This window comes from Gouania willdenowi, chromosome 5, assembly GCF_900634775.1.
Source record: "Gouania willdenowi chromosome 5, fGouWil2.1, whole genome shotgun sequence".
Classification (NCBI taxonomy): Eukaryota; Metazoa; Chordata; class Actinopteri; order Blenniiformes; family Gobiesocidae; genus Gouania; species Gouania willdenowi.
This window is the reverse complement of record NC_041048.1, coordinates 30,743,785-30,768,156: the sequence shown is the minus strand read 5'-3', so window position 1 is coordinate 30,768,156 and position 24,372 is coordinate 30,743,785. Positions and strand designations below refer to the sequence as shown.

General features: G+C 43.0%; 2 protein-coding genes across 3 annotated transcripts in view; one reads left to right on the top strand and one right to left on the bottom strand.

Annotated features, from left to right (window-relative positions):
• LOC114462870 (formin-like protein 20) overlaps positions 1-24,372 on the top strand; it is a 474,381-nt gene that overhangs the window by 87,123 nt on the left and 362,886 nt on the right. The gene's annotated exons all lie outside the window — the stretch shown is intronic.
• acot8 (acyl-CoA thioesterase 8) lies at positions 226-9,408 on the bottom strand. The gene is made up of 6 exons (XM_028445962.1): positions 9,185-9,408; positions 7,909-8,045; positions 7,550-7,775; positions 6,330-6,487; positions 3,028-3,219; positions 226-1,361 (listed from the first exon to the last, which is right to left on the bottom strand). Exons 1-6 carry the CDS (start codon positions 9,382-9,384, stop codon positions 1,243-1,245), a joined length of 1,032 nt encoding a protein of 343 aa, XP_028301763.1. The 5' UTR covers positions 9,385-9,408; the 3' UTR covers positions 226-1,242.

Below are 24,372 nucleotides of genomic sequence, written 5' to 3'. Positions count from 1 at the left end.
AGTGTGCTTTTCCTTTTCTGTAACCATGTCCCCTATTTCTTAATTATGACAGTTGCCACTCATCTGTCATTAGTGGACACTACAAACGTAGTGTTTGAAGGAATTGGTCTGTTCTTAGTGTTATGTCCACTAAGTAAGAATATGCCTTTTTTTAAAGGTTTTTTGCTACCTTTTTCCCCAAATCTTTTAACTGAACAGTTCCAAGGACGGATGACAAGAGCAGTATTATTTTAATAATGTTTATTCTAGTTACAGTCACAAGTAAAATACACACAGGTGGCTTGCAGAAAAAGCCTATATCTCTCTATGTCTTTGTGTCTGTCTGTTCAAAAGTAAAAAAGCAAGAACAGTTATATTCTGGGCTGGTCCCACTACTTGCACCGTACACAAGAGAGGCTGGTACAAACTTGATCTTGCCATATGTCACAAGGCACAGCAACTCAGCTCAGTTTGCCTACAATTGACAAACATGGAAAAATACAGATTAAAATAGATATTTTTCGCTTTGTAATGGATAAAGCCATTTGTTCATAGCTTCATAGTAGTTTGTAACTAAAGCCAGTTGCCATTTTAGTGTTTTTCAGTTCTCACTGTTTTGACACACTTCCATTTAAATGTCCTCCCTGACTATTTATGAGCTAGGAATTTCTAACTAATGTCTTTGGATAGTAAACCATTGAAAAGTGATTGAGGAACATAACTTCATGATGTCATCCCACTTGGCCCTTGGTCCTGACATGTCTCAGTCTGTAACCTGGAAAATGAAAACCTGTTTCTCAATGAAAACACATACACTAACACAAAAGGTTTAATGTTGCAATAGACATCTGTTGCTTGTATCAGGATTACTCAATATCCAAATGAATATGACAAACATTTCATAAAATAGAAATGTATTTGTGGAGTAGGAGTTAGTAACACTAAGCCACTTTGCGAGGTTGTCCAAGGACAAATAAAAACGGACTTAACTTTACTTTAGACAGCTGCATCTTGAGGTTTATAGACTTTGAACACAACCTGAAATAATTTAGTTGGAGGCATAAATGACTCAGCAAAATTACAAAGTTAACGTAATGTGTGAGAATTGTGTAAGCATCAACAGTATCACAAATAATGATCTGGTCAAAGAACAACAACAACACCCAACATATTTTCCACATTGGTCAAAATAAATTAATTTTCACACAGTTCTTGATTAGAATATAAAATGCACATAATATCTGATATTTCCTCAGTGTGTCCTCAAAGCTTGCTGGAATGGGTGACTGGTTTCACCCTAAGGACCCCTTCCTGTGAACACGAAACGGCCAGCACCCCATCTCTCCTCCATAGTCGGCCTTGCACTAGCCCCCTGCAACTCCCTGTGAAATATTAAACACACCAATGACTCAGGTTAGGCTGATGTACCATTATTGTCTTGCAATAGAAACCCAGGCATAAGTTATTTACCATTCATTACTTATATATTGATAGTATTTCTTTGTGCCAGTCCTAATCATGATTTTCTATTGTGCTCTGTTTTTGCGTAAGCCTGTGTGCCTAAAATTTTAAAGCAGCCGTGTGCAATCCTTAATATTTTCAAAACTGTGTCTGCCAGAGGATGTTGGTTTTGTGGCTTTCCACAAAAACACAAGAATACGGCTGAAATATAAAGTCTCGTAGAGTAACGCAACATCACGGCGAACGCCATAAACAAACCAGAATAAAAACAGCTTAAAACTAATCACTGTCTTCCGTGTTTGGTGAAGAAACTCAAGAAATCACGGTAAAAATGAAGTATAAACAGTTCTCAAATATCAGAAAAGTAACTTCAAACATATTTGCAGTCTTCTATGGGATTCCAAATCCAACAATGCTATGTGCAAAACTATTTCCAAAGTTCAAGTTCAGAAACCGCCTTCCTCAAAGTCACCAATGATCTCCTTCTCTTCTCCGACTCTGACCATTTAAACATTCTCATCATCCTTGATCTCACCACAGCCTTCAACAACATCTACCACTCTTTTCTCCTTTCCTGTCTCAAAACTTACTTCAACATCACTGGTACCGTCCTCACCTGGCTCAATTCATATCTCTGTGAGAGACAGCAATTCATCAGTATCAATAACTGCAACTCCTCAGTTGCTTCCGTATCACAAAGTGTCCAGCAAGCTTTAGTAAATTTTTTTTTCAATGGTAATGCAAAACGACAATTTACCTGCCAGTTTTTGAGTCATAGCTTGGGTTAGTACGATTGTCGAGAACCCTAAAGGTAACACCTCAAAGAAGAAAAATCAAGGTTTTTTCAAAAGAATTGTTTATCTCTGTTTAATTTTATAATTAGTTAAGACTAGAACTAGGAATCCAAGAACAGGTCGTGAGCAGCACAGGCAAGACACAAACACCAAGTGAGTTTCAATGCTTGTGGAATTGTTTTTATCTTGAACAGATTGGGAGCTATGGGCCATTATCTTTGAGATATCAAATGAAACCAGTTGCACTTCATGTGCAGACTCAGTTTTCTTTTAAAGATATTCAAAAAGTTATTAAAACAATAATTCTACCTGTTATTTGGGTACAAAACAGTCAGTTTGCAGTCATTAGGGTCTTGAACCCGCTGACATAACCAGGATGGTTTGGCCTTGCCCTTTAGTTATTCTCTTCTCTCTCCCAGGCCTTTACAGTTGCCTTCAGTCCCTAATTGTTCTTGAAGCATTTCAAATCTAATGAAAGTTGGGCAACAAAAAGAAACTCAGCCTGAAAAGTGGATGTTGGCTTGATTCTGAATTCAAAAATAAAAAACACATCTGTCTTGAGATGCAGAACAACAAATTTTCCAAAATATATTTCTTCTTTCAAAATAAGAATGTGCACATAAAATGTCCTGCAAGTGTTATACTACTCATCTGAATCGACCATGAATACCATAAATCTGCCAGTTTATATCTAAGACATAATATGGTGAATTTATTGTTATGTCCAAAAATGTATGGACTTGAATGTAAATGTTTCATCAAAGACAGTACAAGCTCTGGAACACACACTGACCTGCCCATGGGCTCTCACACTCATACAGCATCCAATCGTCACTACGGAATGTGCTATGGAACCACATGGCGTGGTCCAGGGAGGCGGTAAACTGGGCTCTGTAGTTGGGATAAGGCAGCAGCGCCGTGCCCAGGAACGCATAGTCTGACACGTATGCGGCTACGCAGCAGTGCAGCTTCATGTTGCCTTCACCTGTGCAAATAAAGCACATTAAACCCATCTTTTACTTCAACAACTACTAAATTAATCTAAAGATATTTACCTTCGAAATAATGAGAGTTGTAACAAACAGTTCAGTTATCCAATATTAATTTCTTAAGAAGTGCAAACTGTCTAACGCAGACACACAAAGTATGAAAAAAGCCCAGGATTGAGACACATGGATCCTCTTGATTGAAGTTTGCATGTTCTCCCTGGGTTACATTATTTTTGGCACTTTTCATCAAATAACTACTATAAGAGATGGGAGATATTAGCCTACCGATATTATCGGCCAATATTTGCCATAAAATGTAATAGGGCTGCACAATTAATCAAATTTTAATCATGATCACAATTTTGGTTGCCACGACTAAATTGATCTGATCATTGACAATATTTACATTAAAACATGGACTCTACTAGTATATATAAAACAAAAGGAGGAGTGTGCGTGCCCCACAGCTGAAGAGGAGCTGAATAAGTACCTGGACGCTGATCCACTGTGTCTCTCAGAAGACCCCCTCCATTGGTGGAGGAACCATGAGACAACTTTCCCTCTACTAGGAAATTAAGCTAAACACTACCTATGCATCCCTGGTACTAGTGTTGCAGCGGAAAGAGTATTCTCCACCGCTGCAGATATTCTGACAGGACAGCAAAGCAATCTCAGTCCAGAACACGTGGATCAACTTATTTTTTTGCAAAATAACCTAAATGTTCCTGATAGACAGTAATCCCACATGGACAATTATGAGCTGTGTAATCCTACACACTAAGCCCTAGATGTGTTCACCCTTGTTATGTGATTTGTTGAGAAATCAAATGTAGAAAAATAGTCAGCCAGTCTAAGCTTTTAGCTGGGCAATTTTATTGATTAACAGAAGCTTTATTTTTTGTATGCCTTATCGTATTCTTGTAGTCACTGAAAACTGAGACTTACTATTAAAAGTTTCTATTTTGAAAAATCCCATGAAACACCAATTTGTGTTATTTGTGTAAAGTTTATTTTTGTAACTACTGGGAGAAAAGGGCAGCTAGCCAAAGCTTTTATTTAGACAATTCTATTTCGGAAGTTTTTTCTTTTTTTTTTTTTTTGTGAACCTTGAACTTATTCTTGTAGTCACTGAGAGTTGAGACTTACTTCTGGAAAGAAGGGGCAGCTGGCCTAAGCTTTTATTTAGGGCAATTTTATTTATGCAAGTTATTTCATGTACAGTAAGTAAGTTTATATCTGTTTAGAATCAATAAATGTTACTTGCCTTTGTATGATTACGTTATTGGAATCAGTTTATTTAAAATTATCTTATACAAATTGTATTGTTTTGATGCCATAATTTGCCTTAACACACTATGCATTGTATCAATTTTTGAATCGAGAATTGGTTAAAACAAGAGTCGATTTTGAATCGAATTGTGAGACACCCAAAGATTCACATCCCTACTCTGCTGCATATCTAATCAGGCACTCTCTCAACCGGTTTCAGTTATTTCACAGGGTAATATAGATCGTTGTAGTGCACGGCTAATTGCCAAGCTAACGCTAACATGCTAGCTAAGTCAATCAACCTGCACTACATGTAAACACTATATAACAAATATTATGTGTGATGGGTTTGTTTAAAATATTGATAGTTTATTTTATTCTGTATTGTTACAGTTTCACAGTAAACATCATAAAAGACACATTGTTGAGCAGTTCTCACAACTGTTCGACTGGAAAAACCGAATACGGCACTTTTTCTGTTTCTGAATTTGAACATATTTTCTTATTTTGAACAGGTGACGTTTTATGTGGGATACATGCAGTGGGGTATCACATTAAAAGTAGTCTTAATGTGTTATTTTCATTGAGATATTATGTAATGTGGCCTAAAATTAGGTCGGGGAAGGAGGTCTATGTACTGTATATATTGTATTGGTTAATAAAATTGGCATATCTGATATTGGCAAAAGACTGATATTGAACATCTCAACTTACTCTTCAATGAATATTAGACTTTGACTAAATGCATGATGACTGAATTGAAGAGGAACTTGATTGAGAGTTTTTGTAAAGAAATAAAATGTAAGTTAAGGTTTTTCTTTTTTTGAGACAACTTTTTCAGGAAATTTGCTTTGATCTGACATGTTTTGACTGTCAACTGCCAGTCTTCCTCAGAGGCGTCTGCTGTTCGCTTTGATGCGTCCTTATGAGTTATTTCTGTCAGATTGGCCACGCTTAGCGCTCCCCCTAAAGATCCCTTTTGATTATGTCACTGTCGTAAAAACTTTGCACCCCCCCACCCCGCCGCCTGCCCCACCCCACAGCTACATGTGCACCTTTGCTCTCCCAAGACTGTAGTAACCGATCACTGAAAAATCCTAATACAACACTGACATTAAGGGTGCTTTAACACATAAAGTCCCATGTGAGAATGTGAACAGTATGAGGCAGAAAGACAAGTAAAATAAATGAATGATGTGGGAGTAATACAGAAGGGAGTGTGGAAATGTGGGTGATGTGTTTGTTTGTGTGCTGACTGATGGAGCGCTGGGTTGTGAGGGTGTGTGCGTGCCTGTTGCCGTGACGAGTCCGACGACGGTGTGTGTGATTGCTGTGTATTGCTGCTGAGCTGTCACTGCATGGAGTTGCTCCGTTCCTCGTACAAAGGTCTTCCCGCCACGATATAAGTTTGAGGAAAGTGAATTTGTAGACAACTGTGTGCAGCCACAGGGCTGGTCATATTCTAGCATTAGTTTGTATTGAGCTGTCGTAAAGCAGTACATCTTGCCACTGGGTCGGAGGCAGGGAAAGGGCCAGAGACAGGGAGAGATGAAAGACTCCCCAATCACCCCAAAACACTTGTATTACCCTCACAGGGTCTACAAGAAAGATTTATTAAGGTGAAACAGTGACTTAGTTCTGCTATAAGTTATTCTACAAACAGTGTAAATTTAATGGACTTAAAAAGGACTAAAGCTCAAAACATTTCAGATGATAACCCCTTGTTAGGACAGAAAAACACCTTTTTGAGAGCCGTTACAGCCTGTTTTCATTGGTCCTTGTCTTTATGACGACTTAACAGAATTTCAAATGACAAGAACAGTGAAGTCCACCTTACCGATGTGTCCTCTTGCTCGCACCCAGAACATCTTCTTTGGCTCTGCAGGCACCAATGTGTAAAAGTGTTGTGGGTTAATTGGCTTTATCTCAATCGGCACCTCTTCAGCCAGCAGCTTGTTGAGGCCTATTCTGGCCTTTTCTGCCAGGTCTGCTTTACTGCAAGGCAAACACAATAGAACTACTTTAACAGGCCATGCACGGCATCCTCAGTGATCATAACTGATCGGTCAGACTTCTGTTGGATGAGAAAATTGAGCTTTTAAAGACGTCAAATGATACTTGATTTAGCAAAACACCATTTTTGCAGATGTTTTAAATGGAATGTGTGCATCATTCCAGTGATTTTCAACCTTTTTTGAGCTAAGGTACATCTTTTCATTGAAAAAATTCCCATGACACACCACTAACCAGAAATGTAGGAAAAAAAAGAAAAAAGAAACTTTGTAACTGACATTAACAATATACAGTCATTATTATCAAAGTGTGTTGAATAGGAATCAAATAAACACCAAGAAAAAAGATTATGATCATTTATTTTTCTTCTTTCGAACAAAAAGTGCAATTAACAATATGCAGTCATTCTTATCAGTGTATTGAATACAAATAAAACCAAAAAAAATGTTTTATAGTCTCTCATATTTTGCATACTTGATACACATCATGGGAGGGCTAAAAGTAAATTTAAAAAAACTTAAATATGATTAGAACTACAATTTAACTTTATTCTGTTAAAAGTTATTTTATTTTATATATATATATATTTTTTTAAATATTACTGAGTAAATAATTTTCCATTATTTTTAAAATAATGTATAATATATGAACATATTATTATTGTTATGTCTGTGGGGTTTGGGACGGGGATGGGCTGAAAGCAGCACAATGGCATATTTGTAAACAATAATTATTACATTTTCAAAAATGCTTTTTAGAACAATTACAATAAATTCAATAATTCTCTCATAAATCTCTCACAGCACACAAGTGTGCCATGTTACAGTGGTCGAAAAACTCTGCATTATTCTACATGAATTCAGTTACAAATCATATCAATCACAACATGCTGTTTGTACTAATGGCTCTTACACTCCACCTAGTGGCAGAGTCAGTACAATTTCAAGTGGAGAATGTTATTATGTTTCACAAAGACTAAATAACATGAGGCATTCTCTCTATAAACGTATAATGTTGATTGATGTGCACACTGTTGACCTTTACCTGAGGACAAGGTGAATGAGCTCCTCCACAGTGAGCAGGTCCTCAGGTGGAGGCACCTCTGGCATGGTGAACTGGTGGTGCAGTGGGCTGGGCTGGGACATGTGAAAGGATGCTTGGCAAATTAGTATAGGCTGTCCATGCTGGATGGCCTTCACTGAACGCACCGTGAAACTGCGACCGTCTCTGGTGCGATCCACCTGGTACAAGACCGGCACCTTAGGGTCCCCTGGAAAACACCAGAATAAATAAACCTGCAGGTCAGTGAAGGCAGAGTATTAGAGAATAAATATAGCCATTAATATCAAAGTGAATGGCAGTGATCGGTAGTTCTATAAATCTAGAATGCATGTGACACTTACCTGCCCGTACGAAGTAGCAGTGCAAAGAGTGTGCGTACAGGTTGTCATTCACTGATTTGGCGGCAGCCACAAGAGCCTGACCCACGATTTGACCTCCGAATAAACGCCGACTGCGGGGCACCCAGTGGTGTGTTCCTCTGGAAAAGACAACAATTTATTTAAAAATGTATTGTACTGAAACAACAAATCCCAGCTAGATAACAGATCTGTTTGCATCCATTTTATCTAACAATCCCTCCATTTTTATTTGTGGTTTAGAAACTTTCTGTATTGAGTAACTGTAAAAGTGTTTCTTTTTTTTTCTTTTATTAATGGATTTTTTTTTTTTATCTTAAATTAATTCAGCCAAAACTATTTCTTTAAAAATTAAAGGACACATGAGTATCTTAACTGACTTACATACAAACACAGTTTAATGTTATTTAATTTATTTAAATCTAGCATTTTTTATGTTTTAAAGTTAAACGTTTACCTCTAAAACCACATTTGTTTGAATCTGTTTTCAATTGTAACACTGCAATTTACACATAAAATATGGAGGCCTGTTTCTATGGAAGCCCGTGCTTGCCACTAAAAAAAAGAAATTCACCACAGAAAGTCAGATATGAGTTAGTAAAGTCCTAATTATGAGAAAGAAAGTCATAATTATGAGATAGAAAGGCCTAATTATGAGAAAAAAGTCATAATTATGAGTTAGTAAAGTCATAATTATGAGAAAGAAAGTCATAATTATGAGATAGAAAGGCATAATTATGTACTTCTACAATTTTCTACACTATGTACCATGTGTTAATTTTTAAAAACTGAATAAACAGCCAAAATGTGTGTTTGAATAAATATTATTTAATGCTAACAGTCAGTGTCAGTAGACTGCTGCAAATGCTCAGTTTGTATCTCATGAGTATGACTTCACTAACTCATAATTATGAATTTAGTGATTATTTTTTGTTTGTTTGTGGCGGAAATGAGCTTCCATATCTTTACGCTACAATATATATATAAATCACCACAGCAAGTCATAATTACGAGTGAGTAAATTTATAATTATGAGATACAAACTGAGCATTTGCTGCAGTCTACCATCACTGACTGTTAGCATTCTTAAAGACATTTTGAATAAAAGTTAATTCAAAACATATTTTGGATGTTTATTCAGTTCTTAGAAATCAACACATGGTAAAAAGTGTAGAAAATAGTGGAAGTACACAAATACGTCTTTATTGCAAAATGATAATTATGACTTTCTTTGTGTAAAGTTTGCCCACAGCAGCAGCACCTGAACAGGTCAATGTCCAACTCCTCCAGGTTCAACACACTGGTCACCAGGACGCTCTTCAGGTCCTGGTCGGGCTGAGAAGCAGCTCGTTCCAAGCACTCATCCTCAGACGGACTATACGACTCTGGAGGACTGACATTACTCAGTGTGGTGTTTATTTCCTCTGAACAGCCGTCCTCATCGGTTCTTTTCTCCGCCATGTTTGTTTGGGGGACTTCTTCTTCTTCTTCTTCTTCTTCTTCTTCTTCTTGGGTTTTATGGCCGTTGGCAAACTAAAAGTCCTTTACCGCCACCTACTGTTTCTAAGTGGATCATAGTTTAAGAGGACCATAATTTGCAAAAGGAGTTAAATAATAGTAAAATAAAAAATAATCCCCAGAAATTCACCGCAAGCAAGCAGTGTATCTCCAGGAGTCCACCCTGACTCTACACTTTCACTCCACTAGCTTTGCCTTCATTCTCCAACATATTTTTCACCTCCTCCCATGACAGATCCTTCATGTTCAAAAACTGTCTCTGCCCCTTTCACAATAATCTTGATCTTTTCCGTCTTCTGTTTAGCCTGATCAGTGCAGTTTATCACATATGCAATAAACACTACTAGTCTATCCAATGAAATGTTTCACTGATATCCTTTCTCCGTTTGATTTCCACTATCAGGTTGTTTCCTCTCCTCTCTCTGCTCCTGAGCTGCTCGCTTTACTTCTGTTACACTTTTTCCCATGACCTCTCTCTCTTCTTTTCCTTCTGAACTCTTTTAACTGCCTCAGCACAGCTGATATCATTAAATCTTTTTTATTTTCACCACTTCCTCTGCTTCATCCTCACCTCACATTTCCCATATCTGAGTGTGTGTGTGTGTGTGTGTGTGTGTGGGGGGGGGGGGGGTACATAAACCCTCACTGGGTAACTTATGGTAAATATGGACTAGATTTATATAGCGCTTTATCACCACACTGAAGCAGTCTCAAAGCGCTTTACATATCAGCTCATTCACCCAATCACTCTCACATTCACACACCAGTGGGACAGGACTGCCATGCAAGTCGACCATTGGGAGCAACTTAGGGTTCAGTGTCTTGCCCAAGGACACTTCGACACATAGTCAGGTACCCCCAACCTCTCGATCAGAAGACGACCCTCCACCACCTGATCCACGGTTGCCCCACCATTACTCTGTGGGAGAACCACTCCCTCGAACCCTAACATTATAGACTCACTTTTTACCCTCTCTCCATTTCTAATAGTGAGTAACCTCTTTACTCTTTTCACTCCTTCAATCTCCAATTCCAGCCTCTCCAAACTTATGCAATCCCAGATATGACTCCTTGTGTAACTCTGTTCTCACCTATCACAAACCTATCTAATACCTTCCATCCACATACCCTATCTATTTTCATTGCTTTCTTTGTTCTTTCATTTTACAGATAATAAAAAAACTCCCATCTCTCACAAACCTTGCCATCTCTATCTCTCCAACATTACTCATCAGTTCTCTAGTCAATCTAAAGGGATTTCTACTCACTACTCCCCCTCCGTTCATTGGTAGTAATTTCAGCATTACTTTAAATCGAGTCTCTTCCTTCTTTTCTACTATCTAACTATCCTCTCTCTATCCTTGTCACTGCTTGCCTCTAAATCCCATTTGTTTTTCCTTGATGTTTTTCCCCTCCCCCTACTTGTGACCATTCTGAGTCTGAGTCTGGTGTCTCTTCTTCTTCCTCCTGTGAAATGTCACTCTCATCCATGGGAGTCCCATGCGCCTACATTTCCGCTGCCCACCTCCCAGAGCCATGGACGCCATGCTGCTCTCTTCCTTCTAATGGTTTTCGGCAGGCTGTACACTAAAAGAAGCATAATGCTGCCCTCTTCTGTTCAGTAGAATCACTCCACTTCAGATTCTGAAATAGAGGTTGGTAGAGAGAAGATAGCTCACGACTTTCTTATCTACTGAACGCAAATTTGTTCTTGGCGAGAACATCGATTTTATTGAAAACACTGTAAGCCCAAAAGTTTAAAGTTCTTTAAATAACATTCCTCATTCAACAGAGTAATGGACACAGGACAACAAAACGTGAAATCAGGGCTGCCAAGTTTCAGAAAATGACAAGAGTGAGACTCTAGTGACATAATGCGTTCTGGCGAAAAAAAATGTGGCCTTTTTTTACATGGCTTTGGCATGTTTCTACCTTAAGACCAGTGGCATGCACAGGTAGACACTAGGTGGTGCTAAAGCACCTGCCCTTTGATCTCTGGACCAAGCAAGTGCCCTTTTGAAAGTTCTTTTTTTTTTTTTGTGGCCCTTGCTTACTTGATCATCTGTAAGTGCTCGTTGATTAAAAGCGTGATACTAAGGTCCCAATTAATATTCTCTTAATATCCCAATTAATACACCCCCACCCCACCCGCACACACCTCCGTCAACGTGAACACGCAGAGCGAACACAAACGGAGGCGCGTTGTAGCAGCAGACAGTGCACAGCTGTAGCCCAAAACACACCTCCTCCCCTGCCCACCAGCCAGGTAACACATAAATGAATGCATTTATTTGTCTCTGTTGTGAAGTAGCCTGTCTCAACGCCACACAGCTGGGCATAAATTAGCCGACTGCTCACCTGCTTAACAAGCTAGACGTTAGGGATGGGCGATATTGACTAAAAAAAATATCCCGATAATTTCTGGTATTATTACAATAATGATAAAAATCTCGATCACTCTATTAGTGTTATTGTATGCAATTGATTTCTTTCCTAACTTGAAATGAAATTATTTTCTAAAAAAAGCAGGAATAACTTCAATAGTGTTTCTACTGCTGATGAATCTTGTTTATTTTTCATATTTGACAATGAGTAACATAAAGTTATGATTGATAAATATGTCTTCCTGATTTCCTATAAATAAACCAGATCAAGCTGATGATTTAATCATTCAGTATATTTTGGTGTAATAATCACAATAGTTACATTAGTCTAATGGGACCAGCTTTGTCTTGTGAACATGTGAAATATAATTTGAAAAAAATTGTGTTTCACAAGTTGGAACGGATGAATAGTGACATTAGTATTTATGCTAACATTTATTTCACACAACGTGTGACATGTTTAGCTTTACTCCTTCCATTGAAGTGTTTAATCTGACCATAAACAAATTGGTGGCTCTCTGTGGCTTTATGACAGTAAAACGTCTTCTTTCAATCTTTTTACTTGGTCTATTCCTTACAGTGTGATGACGGCGTTTAAAATAACAACGTTAGGCAACGGCGTATTTTTTTCAGTAATGGGGTAATCTAACTAATTACTACGGTGGCTGGGAAGTGTCAGGTGAATGCATTTACAGAAACGAACACGAATGCAAACAGGTCACAACACGAATGCAAACCGGCCACAACGGAAGTGTTGCCGGCGGACCGGTATTACAGTCGGACGGGTATTATGATATGATAGCCTGATATGAAAAATATAAGAGCATCCTAATCAACTTTCACTTACTTTCATACGCGTTTCGATGTCTTCTTCTTGTTCTTAACTGTTCTGGTGGGTTAAAAACATCCGCCAGAAACGTGTCCGTCTGTAATACCGGTCCGTCGGAAACACTTCCGTTGCGGAAACCCGGTGGCCGGGAAGTGTCAGGTGAATGCATTTAAAGAAATGAACACAAATGCAAAAAGGTCACAACACGAATGCAAAATGGCTACAACGGAAGTGTTTCCGACGGACCGGTATTACAGATGGACACGTTTCTGGCGGATGTTTTTAACCCACCAGAACAGTTAAGAACAAGAAGAAGACATCAACATGCGTATGAAAGTAAGTGAAAGTTGATTAGGATACTGTTATATTTTTCATATCAGGCTATCATATCATAATACCCGTCCGACTATCCGACTGTATTACCGGTCCGTCGGAAACACTTCCGTTGTGGCCGGTTTGCATTTGTGTTGTGACCTGTTTGCATTTGTGTTGTGACCTGTTTGCATTTGTGTTCATTTCTGTAAATGCATTCACCTGACACTTCGCAGCCACCGCAAATTACTTCTTATGCCGTTACAACGCCGTTATCGTTACTGAACGTTAAATGCGGTGCGTTACATGTATTGATTGAATAAACTGTGATCCGAAAGCATCCCCGGCTTCAAGGTGAGGGATTATGATTGGCAAAGGTGGTGTCATGTTTTATGACAGCAGGCCCAATTGGACCTCTGGTTCTGGCAAAAGCCAGAATAGAAAAGGAGACCACACTGATGCAGCAACACTCTCATTCTCCAAGCCCACCTTACTAGCCAACTGACAGATAGATCTAAAAAAAATGTGCTTTTCCCTCCCTCTTTACAAACTCCCAACAGTCCTCCAAGAGGCACGTTGCCGCAGAATTATGCTGAAGTCCTGTTAGTCTGGCCCAGTACTGGAGCCCCAGCTTCTGCCTTCTAATTTTTAAAGATGTTGCCCCCATTTCAACCAATAGTGCAGGTATGTGTGTGGTTCTAAAAGTTCCTCTGCAAACTCTTAGGGCTTTTGCTTGAACTCTGTCCAGCTTTGGTAAAACAGTTTTAGTAGCAGCACCAAACACAAAACAACCATAATCCAATGTTGGTCTTATCATTGCTCTGTAAATCATAAGCAGAGTTGACCTATCTGCACCCCAGTCACTGCCAGCCAAATTACGAAGTACATTAATAACTTTTTCACACTTGCCAACAGTCTTTCCAATATGTGTGTTCCATGTTAGCCTCTCATCCATCCACATTCCAAGAAATTTAAACACTTTTACCTTTTCTAACTGGTTTCCATATAAATACAAAGTCATTTGGGGAATTTGCTTTTTCAGGCCAAATATCATATAATTACTTTTAGATGCTGAAAACCTAAAACCCCACACATTTGCCCAATATACTACTTGTTCCAGGGCTACCTGCATTTGCTTAATTACATGCTCCATATTTTTACCCCTACGCCAAATAGCGCCATGATCTGCAAACAGGGATTTTCAAAAAACTGTATTAACACACTGAAAAATACCATTTATCATTACATTAAATAAAACAGGGCTAATTACAGATCCTTGAGGCATACCATTCATTTTTACCTGTATTGTTCTACCGTTAAGCAAATCTTTAACCCATAGAAACATTCTTCCCCTAATACAGGCATCAAAAAGTTGAAACAGCAAACCCGCCTGCCACATACTGTCATAAGCCTTTTCTATGTTGAGGAAAACTGCCACCACAGCCTCCTTGTTAATCACTGCCCTTCGAATATCTTGATCCAATACTGCAACAGAGTCCATGGTATGTCTACCAAACCTAAATCCATTTTGATAATTCACAAAAAATCCAGTGACTTCTAAATAAATACACATCTATTAGTGACCATCCTCTCCATCACCTTACCCAGCACTGAAATAAAAAAAAAAACTAGTTGACATTGAGGCACTACTAGTTTACTTGTAAACTGTATGGGGCTTTACTAGTTAACTAGTACAATAAAAACTGTTTCTGAGCCTCACTAGTTAACTAGTAGGGTTTGAAATACTCCAACTACTGTGACTAGGTGACAGTTTCTCTTACTAGTTACCTAGAACATTCTTCACTAGTATAACTAGTTGACATTATGAGTTTAACTAGTTAACTAGTGATAATTTGTCTTATGACTAGTACGATGAAGACAGATATCAACTAGTTAACATGTTTAAATCATTTAAACCAACTAGTTGACGAGTGTGCAATATGTAAATGAGGTGGGTGGGATTATATCAAAATCTCTTTGACCTGATTTGATGTTATTTTTTATTTTTGTTTTGAGAGCCTATTTGAAGCCTCAATCTTCACTTATTCCCATTTCTTCATTAAAATTTTGTGTTACTAGTGACATTTTAGATCAAACTAGTCTACTAGTAAAACATGTAAGTCTCACTAGTTAACTAGTATGACTCGTAAAAACAATGCAAGTGCAACTGGGGACATATGTTCTCTAGTTAACTAGTGAACATTTAGAGCCTCACTAGTTCACTAGTATGACTCATAAAGCAATCTCTAGTATAACTAGTGAACATTTTTGCTTTTACTTAAATAGTAAGGTAAAAATAATCAAACTAGTTTAACTGGTGGAGTTCATGGCTCTAACTAGTTATCTAGTGAGGTGTGTTGACTGCTTCACATGATATTCATTTAATGCAATATACATTTTTACCTAGATTTGAGCGTTGCATGCTTGAACACATGTTTTCGCAATTAAACCTAGCCACCACAGAAGCACAGCTGTTGGAGTGTTATATTGACACGTGAGGCTTGAAAGTTCCTTGTTCTCAGACTAGTTTTTCCTCCAACTGCAGCTGTATGACACAAAGGTGTCTGATTTCGGCTCAGGCGCTTTGATATATAGGAGTTTTACCACCTTTAGAACACAGTAATCAATTGTTGCTTCCTCTCTTTGTGTCAAAGCTAAAGCCTTAGACACCACATGTTGGTTTCAGGTTTCTCGTCAGATCATAACTGTTTGCTTTCCTGTCTTTCCGTAGAGTAGCGTTTGGCTTTGCTGCTCTCAGACCTTACCATGGAGGGTCTAATTTGGACACTCATCACTTTGTATTAATAAAATGTTATGTTTATATCAAGGAGGTGTCCGCGGAGAATTCTTCACATCATCACATCAACATTTAGATAAAGGGAAACCCACAACACTAGTAAACACAACATACATGTTACTGGTTAACTAGTGGATATTTATCACCTCACTAGTTAACATGTAGGATTTTTTTTCTCTCTCTACTAGTTTACTAGTACATGTTTCAGTGTTCTACTAGTAAACTAGTGCAGTCAAATATCTCACTAGTACAGGAAACTGAGCTTTAATATCAAAGATATCTAATATATGCTCAGCCAGCTTTCCATAGAAATCACAGACATCTGCATGTGTGTAAGTTTCACTAGTTAGCTATCTGAGCCCTTCCTGTCTCTTTTGACCCAAATTTTTGTGAGACTCATTACTTTTGCACTTCATGTGCTGCCGATATACTCACATGTAGGGAAGGGTCAGCAATGTATTGGTTGTAAGATTTTGTTTTTTTAAAAGAAGGATGGACTTTTAAATGTACTGATAGTTTTGTGCAAAAATGATTTTTCAGCAGCTATAGCCAATGGAAAATGATATTGTCTACTTTCATTACAAATCCCGGTCCCTGTACACATTGAAACATTTCTCCTGAATTATTTGTGAAAACCCACTTTTCTTCTTCATAGATATATATAAAAAAAACACTAAAGGATAATTTAATTTTTTCATTTAATTTTTTTATTTCATTCATTTAAAAAAAAAAAAATGCAACAACAGCATTTACATGAATCAAAAGGAGCAGAAAGAAGTAAAAACTTATGTCTGCCCCCTATCAATACAAAATTATTTCCAGTTCCAGTTCCTTTGAGCCGTCTCATGCAGCCGTCTTATCAATTACAAGACATCAAAACACAAAATACAAAATGAAGTTAATCAAAACACAAAATACAAAATAAAGTTGATCTGCTACTCTGCGGTGTTATATTTCTGTAACATTTATAATTTAACATACTTTTTAAACACATAAATGGACTTAGAAGTTTTAATTTTACAATCAAGACTGTTCCACAGGGCGATTCCTTTGATTGAGATACATCTTTCCTTTACAGCCGATTGAAACCTGGGTTTTGTAAAAACCTCAGTACTTTTTAGTTCATATCTACTTTTCCTCTTGGTGAATCTGTTTTGCAAATTGTTTGGTAAACTTTCCAGATGAGCTTTATACATGGTTTTTAGAAGATTATACTCTACTAGTTCATTAAATTTCAGTGTTTTTAGTTGTATGAATAAGGGATTAGTGAGGTCTCTGTATCCACTTCCACTGGCGACTCTAATCGCTCTTTTCTGTAAAAGAAAAATTGGATTGATGTATGTTTTGCAGGCACTTCCCCACACTTCAATGCAATAGCTCAGATGTGAAACAATCAATGAGTTATACAACAGAAACAATGCATTCTTATTTAGAGAATCTTTGACTTTATGCAGTACAGCTATTATTTGGGAGACCTTTACTTTGACATTATCAATATGTGATTTCCATGTCAAGTGTTCGTCAATCATAATACCTAGAAACTTAAACTCATGTGCCCTTTCATATTCTTTTTCTTTTTTTTTTTTTTTTTAAAGGATTTTTTTGGGCTCTAGTGGCCTTTATATGACAGTTGCTTGACAGGAAAGGGATCAGAGAGAGCAGGGAATGACACGCAGCAAGGGGTCCCAGGCCGGGAATCGAACCTGCACCGGCTGCAGGTGAGGAACTATGGCCTCCGTACATGGGGCGGGCGCTCAACCCACTGAGCTACACACCACCCCGCCCTTTCAATTTCTAATCCGTTGATAAATAATGACGCTAAAATTTCCTTTTACTACAAAAAATCATAAATTTAGTTTTGCTAATGGTCCCTGTCCCTGATAAAATATCTATTGACACAATTGACACTGGTCAATGGTTTTCTATTGACTCTACTGACTTCTAAACAGAAAGCAAGCTCTTTTCTCACTTAGTTCAGATATTATTTTATTATACATTTAGATATATAAACATATATGGGGGGGGGACCAAATGTGGAAAAATGTGGAGACACTAAGTGAGACACAGGAGAACTCTAGTCAGGAGGCACCCCAGAGGAGCAGAGATCTCTTAGCGCCAGTTTCATCCCAAAACCACAGGAGGGAACCTCCTAACACTACCTCCTGCACCCAACCTATAAGAGAAAGAGTGAAATGACCCCCAGCTAACAATAGCACAGCATGGAACCAACTTGATGAGAATCTGAACAGAGTTCTTGAGACTACGCTAGCGGGATCAGCCGAGAGGAGAATCAACTGTATAACAACCATCATCTTCACCTTGGCCAGAGAACACTTCGGCACAGAGGAGACAAAAAGCACCAGCAGAACCCGAAGAAACCAGCTGAACAGGAGGGCAAAATAGATCTTGAGATTGAGAGGGGAGAACAAGACTCTCAATAAGCAGTACAAAAGAGCAAGTGCCGAGGAGAAAGAGGGCATAAAAGATCTGACCAGTAGACTCCGAGGGCAACTTTGCAGACTGAGAAGGGCAGAAAGGTTTGTAACTGATGAAGAAGAAGGAGGCCAAGACAGCCCAGTTCATTAAGGACCCATATAGGTTTACCAAATTCCTGTTGGGCGAAACAAGCTCCAAGCAGGTTGTGGAGGACTTCTTGAAAGAGAGCCATTATGATGCTTCCAGGAACCAAGCCTGGAGCACACACCCTATGATCGGCGAGACTGAAACTCCAGAGGAGGAGCTTGACACCAGCAAACCAACATGGAGGGAGGTAAAGTACATAGTGTAAAAGGCCTGATCAGCATCTGCCCCAGGACCAAGCACTATACCTTACAAGGTGTACAAGAAAAGCCCAATGGTCCTCCGCAGGCTCTAGAAACTCTTGCGGAAAATATGGTCAAAAAGCATCATTCTTTCATCTTGGAAAATAGTGGGGGGGTGCTTTGTACTGAAGAAAATAGACATCAGCCAGTTCCAGGCCATTTCTCTTCCAAGTGTCGAATGCAAGATATTTTTCTCTGTCTTGGCAAAAAGGATGACCACCTATGTGGTGAAGAACAGATATGTCAATACATCAGTCCAGAAAAGTGGAATACCAGGCTTGATCCGGGAGGCCAAGAAGAGCAAAGGAAACAGTTGTCTGGCTCAACTTGGCCAACGCATACGGATCAATCCCTCACAACCTCATCAACGTGGCTAAGGAGCCCTACCATATACCCGACCACACCAGGAGAACGATATCTAGCAACTTCGGAGGATTCAAGTTACGGTTCAGAACTGCCCAGTTCACAACCCAGTGGTGGAACCTCAAAAAGGGAATCGTAACAGGCTGTAACATCTCCCCCATCCTGTTCATCATAGGAATGAATCTGATCATAACAGCGGCAGAGAAGGAGTCCAAGGGGGCCATTAATGGAGTCCGGCACATGGCAACCTCCAATAAGAGGCTTTATGGATAACCTCACTATAACAACTTCAACTCATGTACAAGCAAGATGGATCTTGAGGGCACTTGACGATGTGGAAACCTGGGCTGGAATGTAGTTCAAGCCAAGAAAATCGAGATGCACGGTAATCAAAAATGGAAGAGTGACAAGCAAGTTACAGCTTCATGTTCAGGAGTAGGCAATACCATCGATCAAGGAAAACCCAATAAATGCCTAGGGAAGTGGTATGACACATCACTCACAGACAGGAGCAATGTTTCCAGGACAGAGAAACAGGCAGACGAATGGCTGAAAAAGATTGAGAGGTCAGGACTACTAGGAAAGTTTAAGGCCTGGCTCTTCCAGCATGGACTGCTACCAAGACTGATGTGGCTACTGACAATTTATAAAGTGCCCATGACAGCAGTGGAAGGAGTTGAGAAGTGAGTGAATAAACATCTGCGCAAGTGGCTCAGAATTACACCAAGCTTCACATTAGTAGGGCTATACATTCGGTCTGGCCTGCTACACCTACCCCTATCATCAGTGGTTAAAGAGTTCACGGTGGCTAAGTGCAGGATTGTGATGATGTATCAAGATGCCAATGATGAGAAGGTCAGGAATGCAGGTGTCACAACTCGATCATAACGCAAATGGGCAGCCGACGCATCAGTATCGCAAGCAGTAAGTGATTTGAAGCTGAAGGACATTATTGGGAACCCAGCCTTAGGGAGGCAAGGACTCGGATTCAACCACTTCCAGCAATGGGGTAAAGCAGATCCAAGGCAGAGAAGAGAAATGATCCAAGTCGAGGTGGGGTACTTGGAGGAAAAGAGGAGGAGGTCTTGGCCAGTGAAACTTGGAATACTAAGAGCCTAGACAAAGTGGGACCTGCCCAAGCCAAAGATCACCTGGCCAGAACTCTGGAGGCTGGGGCCTTTTTGCATCTCATTCCTTTGCTTCACGCAGTTTACAACACCCTTCCATCACCAACAAACCTCCACAGATGGGGAATGAGGGAGGACCCGCTGTGCAGGCTATGTGGAGGGAAAGAAACCATGGTGCAAATATTGGCAGAGTGCAAGAAGGCTCTTAGCCAGGGCAGATACAGATGGCACCATGATAAGGTCCTCTGTTCACTGGCTGACACCCTGGAATGGTAGAGGCTGAATGATGTATTCAACATTTGCTGTTGACGTTGCTCTTGTTGTTGCTGCTGCTGATGCTGTTGCAGCTGTAGATGTTGCTGCTGCTGATGCCGTTTTTGCTGCTGGTGTTGCTGCTGTAGTTGTCGTTGCTGTCCTTGGTGCTAGTAAAACAGAGAACAGCAAATGAGTCTTGTAAATCTACTGCAGGCTTGTTTCTAGGTGAGTCTGACAGAATCCAACATAAAATAAACTAATTCAAATTGTTAAAGGCCATCTTAGATGGCTGATATATGCTATCAAAACAATCTATGGAGAGCACAGACACAATTTGAAGTTAAATTGATGCAAACCTCAATACCCTTAAACTGAGACATTAAAACACACATCTGAGATTAAACTTGCTCTCAGAGTGTGTGTCACTTTAAGGTACACTTCATTTTTGATTAATTATTATTATAGTATTGATTAACTTTCATCAGCAAACCTCAATCCTCTTTCCAGGGGTGTCAAACTCTTTTTAGTTCAGGTCGAAATAAGGACCAGTTTGGTCTTTTTTTTTTTTTTTTTTTACCTTGTCTGCACATGCTGTTGAAGGTTAACACTACAAGAAGTGCAATCTTTTAACAGCAATGCATATTTTATTATTGCAATTAAATAAATGAATTTATTTCATTGCATAATTGTGACCATCACCAGCCCTCCCTAGGGAAGGGTAAATACTTTATTAAAGGGAGGATGTAAAAAAGAGAGGGCAGTGTTACACCAGGGTGAGGGGGGTGGGGGGGGGGAGTTAACAGGGAGGAGGGATACAAGATAGGAAAACGAATGGGTGGGGAATAGTCAATAAGTTTCAAGTGATGTGATGTGAAATTGTGGTTGTGTATATTGTGCTTATTGTTGTGTTATCAAGCCAGTCTGGTGACCAGTGTGCGGCTTAGGAATAATGGTGGTGGCTGTGAGCAGAGGAGGAAGTGAGTGGAAGTTACATAAAACAGGTATTTGGGAACAACGTGTCTATGGTTGAGCCCAGTATGAGTGTTATCCCACAGCCCGAGGCCAGTGCGTCCATGACAAATGTGATTCCAAGAGCCGCTACTGCAAAACCCATGAGCCGCCCCCGGGCCCAAAGAAGCAGTCGGGCCAGCAGAAAGAGCGAGAGATCTAGGGGCCCCCGGCGACCACCCCACGGCCAAGCAGCCCCCCGAACACCCCCAAGGTCCCAAGCCGAGAGGCTGCCATTGCCCCCCCCATTCACACCCGAAAAGCCCCCAAGGAGCCAAGGACCCAGCACACCACGCCACCGACCCCAACCCCCAACCCCCAGGCCCCCCAGCCCCCCACTCCCCCCCACCACCACCCACACCCCCGCGCCCAGCCCCCCGAGGGGAGGGCCCAGAGAGCCCCCCGCCCGAGACCCCAGCGGAGGAGCCAAAGCCCACGCCCAGCAGACGACCAGAGCCACGCCGAACGGGCAGCCGGCGGGCACCCGCCGGTGAGCCCAGAGCCAGCAGGGACCCGACCCCAGGCCAGGAGGACCCGGAATGGATGCAGCACCAGGAGCAGCCCGCCCAGGGCGAACGACCACACCCCAAGCCGCATAAGGCACCAGGGGGCCGCTGGGGGTCCCCCCGCCGGTCCCCAGGCACCCCAACCTAGCCCCCCCGGGCGCCCCAGATGCTGATGCCGCCCGCGCCACGAGCTTCAGTTCTTTAAAGCCAGGGCCCCCTCCAGAGGCCAAGCCAGACCGCCCCGCTGGGATGTGGCCCCCTAATCTGGCCCCAACACCCTGCCTCACGGGGGATTGCCCAAGCAGGGGCCGCACCAGAAGGTATGCAAGGGCGCGGCACGCGCCACGCGCCCCAGAAGACCCCCGCCAGGACCGGCCCGGCCAGCCGGTCAAGCACCCCGGGCCCCAGGAGCAACCCCAGGGACCAGGACCCCCCAAGGGCAAGCCCCCGGGCCAGGCACCCCGGGACGCGCCCCCCACCCCAGCCCAGGTCCCGGCCACAGCCCAGCAGGACCGCACAGCCCCAGACGGCACAAGGCCAGCAGCCCAGGGCCCGCCGCCCCCCGGACAGCGCAAGCCACGGGGCAGCGCCCCCCGCCGGCCCGCGAGCAACCGGCGACCCCCACCGCGGGGACGGAGGCTCCCCAACGGCACACATCCAGCGCGGGACAGCAGCCCCCAGCCAAAGATGCCCCGGACCCACCCACCAGTCCGCAGATGGCAGGACATACCCACCAGGCGGCCGAAAGCAACCTCAACCACCGGAACAGCTAACGCCGCCCCCCCAGTAAACAGCATCATCCCGAGGCGCCAAACAACCCTGCCCCAACCCCGGTGAGGACACCAGCACCCCCCCAGCACACCCACCCCCCAAACCGGCGAGGCAGGCCGCCCCGGGCCCGCACACCACGGGGCCCGCCCCCAAGGCCACCAGGAGACAAAGCAAGCACCAAGCCACACCCAAGGGGGAGAGGCACCCCCACGCCCCACCCGGCCGACACAGCCCGGAAAGACCCCGCAAGGAGAGACCCCGGCAAAGCCCCCCCGAGACCCACCGCCACGCCCGACCGCACCATCTTGATGTACTTTTACTCTATGCAGTGGCCCAGCCACCAACAGAGGGGCCAGGCCCCCACCGGAGAAGCCCAAATATGTGTACCAACCCACCACCCTGTTATGGTGCCTCGCCATTCCCCAATGGAGAGGCACTTCCCGATCCCCTGTGTGAATGTGTGTGTTTGGTGAATGTATGGGGTATAATTAAAAGAAGGGGGATGGAGGGGAGCGGTGCTCCCCCTCCAGCCTCTGTGGATTTATGTGTATGTGGTGTAATAGGCCGGAGGGTGTAAATGATGATACACCCTCCGGGGGGTGGCATGTTGAGATGCGATTAAAATTGGAGGGATTAGTAGGACAACTAGAGGTGGGAGGGCCGCCCCCACGCCACTACATAGTAACACAGGTGGCGGCCCCCTCCACCCCCAGCCCCACCATCCAGCCCCCCAAGGGTTGGGTATCGGTGTGTGGTGCATTTTGTGAGTGAGCCAGACCAGCTGGTAGTGGGGTGAAGTGAACATGTAGGAGGCCTGTCCAGTGTGAGCCGGGCCCGTCCGCGTGGCGGGCCACGCGAGAGGGTAGATGGCGCAGATGGGCAAGTGGCACTGCGGGCCCCGGAACAGCACAGCCGGAGACCCCCCCCCACGGCACCCCCCAGACCGCGCCGGCCCCGCGGAGCACGGCGACACCCCCCACCCCCGGGCACAGCCAGGCACCAACCCCATCCCCCGCCGCCCGCCGGCCCGGAGCAACGCCACCCCGCCACCAAGGGGAGCAGCCGAGCAGGGGGGAGGCCCATGCCCGCACCAGGGCCAGCACAGGCCCACCCGGCGCCACGATACAACATTCTCCACCGGGAGGCGGCCCCGGCCCCCCCGACGAGAGAGGACACCATCCACCGCCAAGCAGGGCCATCCCGCCAGCCACGGACCGGCAAGCCAGAGTACCGAAGCACCCCCAGCCCGGAACCGCCCCCCCACACCAACGGCGCCAATAGAGCCCCCCCCCCCCCCCCCACGGAGGCAATCCCCGACGACCCACGCACCGGCACGAGACACCCCCCCGACGCCAGCACACCCCGAACAACAGCGGGCCCGAGGCCACCAGCCCCGCCCCGCCCAAGGCTGCGCAGCGCCGCCACGAGCCGCGGCCGGTCCCCGGGCAGATGGCCGGAGAGCACCTCCCCGGACACGTAGCCCAAGGATCCGCCCCCGGGGCACCCCCGCCCCGGAATCGCGCCCACGGCGCCCGGTGCACCCAGCCAGCAGACCAGCCAATCCCAACGCGGATCCACCGGGCCAGGAACCACGCGCCGCGCCCCCGCACACCCGCCCAATACGACCCCCGGGGAGGCCCCATAGCACCCCCCACCCCACCCCTCTAGCCATAACGTCCACACCCCGGCCATTGCGGTCGTACAAAAAGCCCCCGAGGGGCCCCCGCCTGGCTCGTCGTGCAAGCGACATCCCTGGC